At 36.4% G+C, this 11,632-nt stretch overlaps 2 protein-coding genes across 2 annotated transcripts in view; one reads left to right on the forward strand and one right to left on the reverse strand.

Moving 5' to 3' along the window:
- The window catches only part of HTR2B (5-hydroxytryptamine (serotonin) receptor 2B, G protein-coupled), a 17,763-nt gene extending 12,886 nt beyond the window's left edge, over nt 1–4,877 (reverse strand). Inside the window, exon 1 of the mRNA XM_006866737.1 lies at nt 4,481–4,877. Within this exon, the coding sequence (XP_006866799.1) occupies nt 4,481–4,829 (349 nt within the window). The 5' untranslated portion in view covers nt 4,830–4,877. The remainder of the gene's footprint in view (nt 1–4,480) is intronic.
- Nucleotides 1–11,632, forward strand: part of PSMD1 (proteasome (prosome, macropain) 26S subunit, non-ATPase, 1) — a 119,959-nt gene that overhangs the window by 67,595 nt on the left and 40,732 nt on the right. The gene's annotated exons all lie outside the window — the stretch shown is intronic.

Below are 11,632 nucleotides of genomic sequence, written 5' to 3' on the forward strand. Positions count from 1 at the left end.
GAGGCTGTAAATCTACAGGAGCAGAATACCTCATCTTTCTCCTGCCGAATAGCTGGTAGTTTCAAACTGTTGACCTTGAGGTTCGCAGCCTGATTCCTAACCACTACGCTACCAGAGCTGCGTTTGAGTATATGAGATATACTGAGGCAGGATTTCTAATAGGATGGTAATAGTTCCAATAATTTAATACTTAATAATCACTCTTTTTAAATTTCCATTCTACAAACATGATTGTTTTACTCCCTCACTTCAGAATTGGGTAGAGATCAGCATTTCACTGAATAAATGAATAATTGATTTATTTCTTTTACATATCTTTTTCATGTCTATTTAGTCTAACATCTCAACTAATCACATATTTAGTATGTAATCCTTTATGTACTATAAGAGCTGCCTTTTTATTACTGTCTGTAATGTACGCTGGATCCTACATGGCAGTCTCAAAGATGTATACAGTATGAGAGTGTTGTTGTTACATGCCATCGAGTCGATTCCTCCTCATAGTGACCCTGTATAAGGTTTCTGAGGAGCAGCTGGTGTGTTTGGATCGCCGACCTTGTGGTTCACAGTCTCGTTGCTTATCCTACAGCACCACACCAGGACCCCAGTGTAGGTCAGCATGCCCATTTTACAGATATACCATCTTTCGATTATACTGCTTCAACTGATAGATCATACTTTCCCTTTTACATTTTCAATCATTTGTTTACTGAGGTAAGGGGAGAGAGAAGAGAAAATTTAGAGAAGTTCTGAAACTGAACACCCTTTCTTTTTTAAATGGACATATGTCTGTTTTTGCATTCTATTTTAATATTTCTCACCTAGACTTTGTCTTTTATTTATTTATTTAAGTTGTACTTTAAGTGAAAGTTTACAAAGCAAATTAGTTTCCCATTTAGCAGTTTGTACCTAAAGGGTTTGGTGACATCACTTACATTCCCCTCAGGGTGTCAGCACTCTGCACATCTACAGCTCATCTTCTTGTTCCCATCCAGGTTTCTACCTCTTCCAGCTTACTCGTCTTTGCTTTTTGGTAAATGTGGCCTTTTCGGTCTCGTAAAAAAATGATTGATTGGTCTAAGGACATGTTCTTCTCTGGTATTATTGTTTATTGCTGGTCCTGGTGTGGTGCCATGGGATCAGCACTGGAATGCTAACCCCAAGGTTGGTGGTTCAGTCCCACCAGCCACTCCCTGTAAACACTACTATGAGTCAGAGCCTTCTCGGTGGTACTTGGCAACGAGGGCAACATTGTTGGTCTAAAATGGGGTCTCTGGAATGGCTTCAGTTCTAGGTCAGAAGGGGGTTCCTCTAGTCTCGGTTAAACCATTAAGTCCTCTCTTTTTTTAAGCTACATTTTCCCCCCTCCTCTCTCCAGACCCTCTGTTGTGATCCCAGTCAGTGTTTGTTGGTGGAAGTCATGGGGCACCATTCTAGATCTTCCTTGTCTCAGGGTCACCTAGGCTTTTTCAAGCCTATGTTGTAATAACCTGCACTGGAAGGTAACTAGAGCTTATAGATGGAAGTGACAGAAAAGTTGAAATGTGCTGTTCATTTGAAAGACCATCCTATGCCAGAATCATCGCAATCTTTATAAAATAGAAATTCAGATAGTATATGATAAAATATATAAATCTATGGTTGAATGAAGTATAGTGGCTCAGTAGGCTAAGCACTGGACCATGAACCACAAGGTAGGTAGGTAGATCGAGCCCACCAGCTGCTCTGTGGGAGAAAGATGAGGCTTTCTGTTCCCACAAAGGTTTACAGCCTTTACTAAACAGGGTCACTATGAATTGGAACTTACTCACAGCATTTAACAATCATTGAATAAAATACCATTCAGTATAAGATCACAAAGACAACTTTTTCATTTTATTTCTCTCTCTCTCTTTTTTAATGTAATTTCATTAGTAGGGTGAATGAATAAAGTTTCTGTTCTGTGTTACTTTCATTGTATTTCTCTTAGGTAGTAAAATTACTCTCTGCTTTTTATTCTTAATTGCTGTGTTATTCATTTCAGAGTGGATGCTTCGGTTTCTGTAGACTTGAGATTTTCCAAAAACTTTTCAGTAAGAGAAAAATAATACTACTTTCTAAAGCTGTCAGAAGTTCTTATAGTTTAGAAAGTTTTAGTAGTTGACTATGTGTGGAACAATATAAAAAAAAACAGTATATGAAGTCAGTTTACTTTTATAGTATGTATAGTTTACAATTTACAAGTGTAAAAACCGTTGAAACTGTAGAGGGCAGCATGTAGTCGCATGAACTTTCTTATGGAACATTTCTTATTAAACATTTATGAAATAAATTGTTTCAACAGTGAATTAATGAAATAATGTTTTAAGTAATTACTAAATTACTAGATTAGTTTATGTAAAAAGAAAAAAGTTTTTTAACCATACATTATAGCTTAATTACTGATGGTAAAAGCATTTGGGGCTATGAGAGATTTTATTTTATAATCAAAAATGAACAAACCTTTAAAAGAATAAAATACAATTGGAAAATATATGTCATAATTGTTTAGGATATAAGTACTAACATATCCCACATGTTTCATATAAAATAAGAGTTTTTTGCTTGCATTGCTGAAAGATGGATAGGCACTCAAAGCGTAAATACTTAGTGTTGAACTGCTGGGGACGTACTAGCTTCCTGTGGAATACATGCAATGATCCCTTTTTGTATTTTGTTTGTCAACTCATTTTAATGGCATGGAACTTTGCCTTTTAAGATTCTTTGACTATTTAGTTGAGCATTGAAGTATCTACCTGCAAGCTGTGGGTGTTAATATTTATTGACTTAAGAATTTTAAGGTAAAAAATTGACTTCTGTATAATTTAGGCAATCTCATTTAGTTAACATAACATTAAATTGTGTAATGGTTAAAGAGGAGTGTTTTTAATTCTCCATCGCAAAGCAGTTTTGAGAGTGTGATTTTATATTTTAAGCTGACATGGGGTATGAATGGAAATATGAGCTTGAATTACATGCCTGCATGTTCTTTGCCAAACATACATAAATATTCCTAATCATCCTCATGTGCTTATTTTAAATTTGACTTAGATATAAGATTGATTACAGTAAGGGTTTCGTCATTACTCATTACTTTCTATGGTAACAACATGTAGCACTTAACAGACAGTGCATAGAGATTCTGATTAAAGCAGTAGAACCTCATTCATTATTGCTTGTCCCGTCGCAGAATTTTCTTGATTTTTTGAAAAGAATGGAAAATCCAAATCAGTCTCTATCTGACTACATTTAGGAAGACAAGTACCCAAGTTTAGATGGCTTTCTGTCATTACTTACAAAAATGTAATATTTAAGCTTGGGTATAAATAACCATTTGAATAGCAGCTTTTCTAATAAACATTCTAGTTAAGTTGAAATATTTTTCTTCTCTACATAAAAATCTAACTAGAAGCCATATTTGCTACAAAGAATTCTTTTTCTTAGGTGTTTAATGATTCAAACATTGATTGATGCCCAAGACTTAGTAAATTCAGTATCCTTTCAATGCTGGTTCTGAGTGTCTAGGAACCCTCAGAATTCATCAGCAGGATTATCTTATTTATCCAGATTCTGGAACTAAAGATGATTATGCACGAATCAGAAACTACTTAGCTCTGTTTTGATATCATAATATCAGACTTTTTCTTTTGGTTTGTTTTGGTTTTGTAGTAAATCTGGTTTTTGTGCATTTACTTTATTAACTTAAGAGATCTGATTCCTCATACATATATCAAGAACACATGGTCAGATGTCATGAAAATTAAATAGATGGATCATCTCTTGAGACTCACCAAGCCAGACCATTTCCTACAATAACATAATTTTTATTCACATAACACATCTGTAAGAATTGCTCAAATCTAAAGTACATAAACTATAAAGAGATATGCTATGTTAGAAATTTTATATAACAATTCTGGTTTTAAATTAGAGCTACATGATCTCAGAGATCTCAGCATTAATAATTAACCAAACACATACTTGTCATAAATCTGTCCTAGATACTGTTTCATCAAGGAAAAAAATATATTGATAGCTGAAAAAGGTTAAAATATAGGTCTGTATTTCACTATGTGGAGCTGTAGGATAAGCACTGTACCACAGGATTAGTTGGTTTGAACCACAGGTCGGCGGTTAAAAGTCACGAGCCACTCCTTGAAAACCCTATACAGGTTCACTATGAGTGAAAACCAACTTTATACCACTTAGCAATAATTGTTAACTTAGGTGATGTTTTTAATGATTTTCAGTGATTGGGGAAAGAGAAAATTTCAAAATATTTTTCATTCTTTAAAGATGATGTCAGTCACAGAAAGTGAGGAAAAATGAGAAACTGTTTACTTACTGAATTTTTAAATACTCCATCATTTATTTCAAAGAAAACTATTAAATGAGTGGTGAGTTCTTTACTAGGACCTCCTAGTCCTGTGGTTTCATGGCAGGAACAAAGTGAAATACTTACCAAACATTATTGTCAGGAGAGCAATCGGCATCACAAACAATCCAACCAGCAAATCGGCTACTGCCAGGGACATTAGAAAATAGTTGGTAGCATACTGCAGCTTTTTCTCCAGCGAAATAGCCAGGATAACTAGGATGTTTCCACCGACTGTGGGTATGATCACCATGAGTATCATCAGAGCTGCCCAACGCAGTTGGCTTCCCTGCTCCTCACCAGACTGTTTTGTTCCCTCCAGTATTGTGTGTGTCTGTAATCCAGACCCGTTAGGGGAGATGAAGACTTCCAGTGCGCTCTGCAAAATGTACTCGGGTCTTGTGCTTTGTTCAGACATTCTATAAGAGAGAGCCATTCGCTGTTTTTCTGTGACTTGAGCTGATTCCGAACAATGGCCAGCATGGTCAGTGGCTAAACCGGACATCTGCTTTTTTAAGGCATTGTACCCATGCCAAGCATTCAAAATCCAAGTTGACTCCTTTGTTAAAAAAAAAAAAAAAAAAAAATCAAGTCCTCAAAAATGAGAGACAACATTCATCTATCCGTGTCTGAAGGTAGAAACTCTGATTTTGGAAAGTTTAGTGAAAGAAACAGATGGCTGTGGAAAAGAGGCAATTTGTTAGTTTCCTCTTTGTTTATTTATTTATTTTTGGTGTGGCAATACAGTCATGCCTGAAATGGAATGCCAGAAATTTCCTGCTAGATATAAAATATATGAGTTGTATTATTTTATTATTTTAAATTTTCATTAATCAGTAAAGAAACTTCAATCCCCCTTCCCCTCTTAAAAGGTCTTTGTACATTTGTGACAAATGCAGTCAATTATTCCTAATATGCCTCAGTGAAATAGGGAATCCCATTATATTTGTCAGTGGTTTAGATAAAAATGTAGGAGTTTCCGGACCCTTGAATGCTTTCTTTAATCTTTATTTTAGAAAATGTACATAAAATGTACATTAAAAAGTCAACGCACTAAGTAGTTCCTTTTTTGGCAATAACGAATAGCATTTTCCATACACACTGCCACCCTCCTAGAAACCCTCCAAGGCCACCTAAATCCTAAAATAATCAAGTGGGAATATTTAGTTGGATTTTGTCTGATCAAGTTTATGTTAATGCTGATAACAAACATATCTGTAATTTTAGAATTCCTTTACTTTGCACGAAGGAAAAAAAAAGGTATTATTAAGATCCAAATCAGTGTTAAGTAATTTAATCTTTCAAAGCATGTTTCTGTACCATACGTTTTCTAGATTTGTCACTTTATACCAAATTTTACCCATTTCTCTTTTTTTCTGTTTGTTTGTTTATAATTGTTAGCTTTTCTTAACCCTGCAAGTTCCCTGGGAAGAAAGAGAAGCTAAGAGAAAGATTAGCTTTATTCATAACATTTACAGATCTCATGTTTAGAATATCCCCGTTCTATTCGTAAATTTTTCATTATGCTTTTTAAACTACTGATTAGAAATTAAGTTCTTGTGGGGAAGCAAAACTGTAGGATAACTATATTTATTTGTTAAATACTTACCTCTTGTTAGCTTGTTATTTTCCCTGTGCCTGTCATCCTGTCTCCCTGTAGACGTCCTGCTGCTTTAACCAAGTCTCCTCCCATACACTTATTCTGAGTCTCCAGCACTGGGCTTGAAAGCAAGAAACAAATGTGAAGCATGCCAGGGATGTTATTCATCGTTGATACAGTCCTCTTTAAAGAGTAGTAGCATTCGTTGATCATAAAACCACAAGTTAAATGTGTAGAACCAGTTTGTGACCCTTATTGAAGTTAACAGTTGAAGCACTCTTTTTGGTATACAGAGTACTGTATAAAGCCTGTCATTTTAGCTTCTGATAGGTTTTTTTTTTTTTTTTTTTAATTAACCATGGGCTGTTTTTCCTGTCTAAGAAAAACAAGACATAACTATACTGCCCTACGAATCTTTCTTGTACTTTATAGAGTTCTGATCTCTAGTAGTGAAACAAGTCTTATCCAGCTTTTGCTTTTGCAAGGGAACACAATTAATTTGCTATGTTTACATCCTTATATAGAACGTAGTGGTTACGAATCGGGCTGTGAACGAATCGCAAAGTCAGCAGATCGAAACTACCACCTGTGCCACGGGAGAAAGATGAGGTTTTCTGCTCCTGTAAAGATATGTAGCCTCGGAAACCCTGTACAGAGTCACTATGAGTCGGAATCGACTCCATGGCACATTAACAACAGTAGAACACAGAAAGTGTTGGGTTCTTCTTCTATATATACATTTTAGCAGGAACTTTGTTCATTGCTCTTGAACAGATTACCTCTGGATTTGGGAGTTGTTTATTGGCAGTTGTTTCCCAAAGATTTCACAATGAAAAACGTATGCAGTGTGTAATAAAAATACTTTTCTGCTTTATTTTAGAAAATTGTGCCAAGATCATACTAGCTGAACTATCTCAGTTGTCTCTCAGCCATCAAACTACCAACATCTCAAGTTCTCTTTAAAGGATTATCATAGATTGTTCTCATTTTTTGCTGCTTTTCTGTATCCATAATGGCATTGGGTCTCCTTTTTGATTGTTTCACATTGATAACCCTTATCTTGTGCTGAAAGTTATTGGGAAATAATCAGTTCCATTCTGCTGAGCAGATAAACTTGTTTTTCTTAACCTTTAGATTTTATACAGTATATGCTGTTTTTGTTTGTTTGTTTTTAACTTAAAATGCACTGGTTCAGAAAAATGAAATAAATTATCAAGAACAAATAGATTTTAAATTGCCAGAATTCCTATTCAGGAATATGGAAATATTTTTAAATACTGCTTTGTTCTGAATTACAACGTCTGTGCCCTTGCAGGCAGGGTAAACCGAATCACTCTGTCCAACTTATGTAGACCTACAGTTTCTGACACTGTAAGTCTTTGTGGGAGCAGATAACCTCATCTTTGTACCATGGAGCAGCTGGTGGGTTTGAACTGCCGACTTTGTGGTTAGCAGCCATTGCCTAACTCACATCGGTAACAGGGTTCTTTTTTTGACAGTCAGGGTTCAGCAAAACAAATCATGATTAATTGAGAATGCCAGCACCATTATATTGAATGAAAAGACATGTGAAGTAAGCTAATTTTGATTAGTGGTTTTAGATCATTAAAAAATATATTTATTCAATATATTATAAATATACAAATTTTATTTTAATGTCTTATCAGTACTAACGTTTTCACCTATATCCACTCACTTTTTTTTCCCTTGACTAAAAGTCATTAAGATTGGTACTTGTTTTTTTTTTCTTTCATTGGTTTAATGTCTAAGGAAACATAACTAGCTAGGACAGCTGTTTATTTGACAACCACAATTTACTGGAGACATAGCCAAGAATCAAAAAGAAAGCAAAATAATAATCGTAAGTAATGGATTGATGAGCCTCTGCGTTGACAAGTACTTAAACCTGTGCTCTAAAAGCCTGTGCATGTTAGACTGAAGATTGTCTGTAAGTCCCCATTTTACATACATACACATACACAATTTTACCTCTTTCTCCCAAATGAAATAAAAATAACATTTGTACATGGTAATGTACAAAACAGTGCCATGAAGTAGGTTCCAACTCAGAACCGCCCTGTGTAGGCTTTCCAAGACTAAATCTTTGTGGGAGGAGAAAGCCTCATCTTTTTCCCATAAAGTGGTTGATTGGCTCAAACTGCTGACCTGTGGTTTGCAGTCCAGTATCATCGTCTAAAGCCATCACGCAACCAAAATCTAAATTAGTACAAAGAGAGAAATTCAGTGACAAATTAACTTTTGAAACACTTTTAACACGTTTCCCTGCCTACTTACTGCAAATTTAAAAATGGATATACACTTTGAGAATAGCAGTGTCACCTGAAAAAAAAAGAAACCAGAAAATAAAAGTATAGAAGTATTAGGTCTGCACTGTCATTTAACTCAACTCTCCTCACAGTGTGGTGTAATAATAGACATCATGTTCATTCAGTTTTACTTTTGATACCAAAGCAAAGGTGTGCCATCCAAAATGATTTTGAAAATATGTAAACTGTTAAAACTTAATGATAGAGTGGAATTTCAGATACATAGAAGCTTCATTTGTATATAGTATATCATTTTCCAAAAACTTCACATAAATGAATTCTTACTAAAGTTCGTTTTAATTTGACCTAATTAGTGCTATGCCTTATTTTATTGACAGTGCCTTTTTTTTTTTAAGGGTATTTGAATTAAATGAAAGTTTACAGGGCAGATCATCAGTTTTACATTCAACAAATCATGCACCTTGTTTCGTTACAATGATTATAATCCCCTCCATGTACCATCAGTTAACAGTATTTCTCTCTATTCACTTAGCTTTTTTAAAAAAACAAAACAAGAACACTCAGGCATATATAATAATTTACACCTCCAAAGGGCACATTCTGCAACTCTGCCTCCTGGCCACCAGCTCTTAGTCTCTCTGTTCCCATGCATCTAGAGTTCTCAGCCGCTTCCTCTCTCCATGTCTCCATCTCTGGCATCGCTGCTTCTCTGGATAAGGTCCTGCATTCTGCTTGTGCTCTTCTCCCTTGATGGTCCTAGGGTCCTCTGTTTCTGGACTGTAAGATTAACCACTCCCCTGTTTTTTTTACAAAGCTTCTACCTTTACAATTGTGACAGTCGCAATTAGTCATGATAACAGTTATTCACTATTGAGTCATACGAATCTTATCCACATCTCTTTTCACCAGACCCATCTAGACAAGATGAAAACTATTCAGTGGGGACTCTTTCTTTCCCCTCACACTCTTAAACTAAACTCCCTCTTGAAACCTTGTAAGCCAGTCACTTCATGCCTTTATCAGCCCCTCATTTTAGGTAGCTAATATCTAAGTTGCGGGTCCCTATCTACCCTGTGTACAGAGCATAGATACTTGATGTGAAGACTCCTTCCTTCTCTGTTAGTGTTTAGAGTTACTACCTCCATGAGTATAGGTCAGGTTCATCAAATTGTAGCAATTTACCCTTGTTTCCTTTATCAAAAAAAAAGATTATTTATTTATTTTTGTAATCTTCCTCTAGTCAAGTTCTGATGATCGAGCCATCGAGACTAGGTCACATGGGTACTGTATGCAAGTTTGGGTGTTCTTGTGCAGCTCCCCTTACTTCATATCAGCTGGCTGCTTCACTCTCAGCTCTTGCCCTCTGTGGCTATGTCCTTGTCCTTGGGCTCAAGTGTCCTCAGGTCTCACCACACTTTGGACCAATCAGCCCTTCCTTTTTTCTCTCTCCTCTCCAGGTCAACGGGTGTCAATGGACTGTGGTAGAACTCAGCCCATTTCTCCATGGATGCCTTTCCGCCTCTTCCACTCACCAGTAGACCAGTGTGGTCGCCAGCAAGCTTACATGCCTGTTTGTGTGTTCCCTTCTTAGAGGGGAGTTTGTCCTGAAGGAACTTGATTGCTTGCCTTGATGGCTTCCTGGTGAACAGCTTGCTTATCCTTGTAGTAACCAGTCATGCTGACATTTTTGGTTTGGTTTTTTCCTGATGATCTTTCTTTGAAGATGTATCTTCTTTTGTTCTAGCTGTTCCATGCTGGTCTGCTTGTCCTTGCTAGTGGGATTGTCCTACTTCAGGAGGTTCTGGATGGGACTCAGGATTCCACCTAAGGTCCTATACTCTGCAAAGGTTTTGCAAGAGGCCTATTTCACTGGGCAAGTTCTAGAACCCTTTTTAGGTATTCCAATCAGTTATAGGCTGAAGACAGGCTTACAAGTTTTCTGTAATCATGTTTCCCGACATTCCTTTCTGTCCCACTCAAGTGTCTATTTTACCACAGTAGGCAAGGGAAACCAACATTCATAAGACAGTCAAGCATTTTAGTATTATTTTCCCTCTCCAAACTATGCCTAGATCACTGTATCACAGAGCCTTGTTGTTCCAAGGTTGAACATGCATCACTGTTTACCTCTGTCCCACTTAGACCGTGGAAACCTGTCTTAGTGTTCCCCTTTCTAGCTTGTTCTTCTACATCGTCCCCCTTCTTGTATTGCCCTCCCCAACACCCGAACGAAATCCTCAACCCCAGCCCCACTGTTGTGGTTATCTTATAAGTCCATTAATTCTTCCCTCCATTTACGACAGTCTGTTTTGTCCTGTAATCTACCTGACCCCACCAACTGGAACTGTGTTCCTCTGTGTTTACCTTCTTTCACATTGTAATTGTTTTGATCATAGACTGACTTCTCAGATCCTCTGTTCTTATAATTTTATTCTTGACTTTTCCATTCTGTAGATTGAGTTCAGGGTGATGCTGCCACGTACATCATTCTCTGGTTGTTGTCTGTTCTTGTTGGTTCTCAGTCCACAGAATTCCCTTTAGGATGTTTTTCATTGCAGGGTTGGCTTTGACAAAATCCTCTAGGTTCTGTTTATCCTGGAATGTTTTGATTACACCTTCATAGTTGATTGACAGCTTTGCTGGGTAGAGGATTCTTGGTCAGCAGTTTTTTTTCTTTCGGGGTTTTATATATGTCTCCATTGCCTTCTTGCCTGCATGGTTTCTGTTGAGAAATCCAAACTTAATCTGATTTTCTTGCCTTTGTATGTTGCACTTCTCTTTTCCCTAGCTGCTTTCAGGATTCTGAAGTCTTTGGTTTTGGAGAGCTTGATTATTACATGTCTTGGTAGTGATTTATTTATTTATTTTTTTTTTTTTTAAAGGGTCTAGCCTTCCTGGGGTTTAGCTTCTTTTCGCTTTTCAGGATGTTAGGGAAATTTTTTTCTAACAGTTCTTCAGCTATTTCTTCTGTGGATGTGTGTGATTCTTCCTGTTTCAGAATGCCAATAATTCTAAAGTTATTCCTCTTCGTGTTGTCCAATATGAATCTTAGGCCTTCTTCAGATTTTTTTTATCCTTTTTGTGCTTGCTCATCTAAATAGTGTTGAGAGATTTATCTTCTAGCTCACTTGTTCTGGCTTCTATCTCTTTAATTCTACTCCTTTGCCTTTTCAGTGTATTGTCCATGTCTGATGTTTTATTATTAATCCTTTGAATCTCTTTTTGTAGGTTTTGAATTGTTTCCAATGCTGTGTCTATCTTATTTGATTGTTCCTGTAGCGCTTTCCTGACTTCTTCCTTATTTTTCTCAACTCCATTGTATAGTGTTTTGATACATCTTATAATCATTTT

The sequence above is a fragment of the Chrysochloris asiatica genome, unplaced genomic scaffold (genome assembly GCF_000296735.1).
Source record: "Chrysochloris asiatica unplaced genomic scaffold, ChrAsi1.0 scaffold00096, whole genome shotgun sequence".
Lineage (NCBI taxonomy): Eukaryota > Metazoa > Chordata > Mammalia > Afrosoricida > Chrysochloridae > Chrysochloris > Chrysochloris asiatica.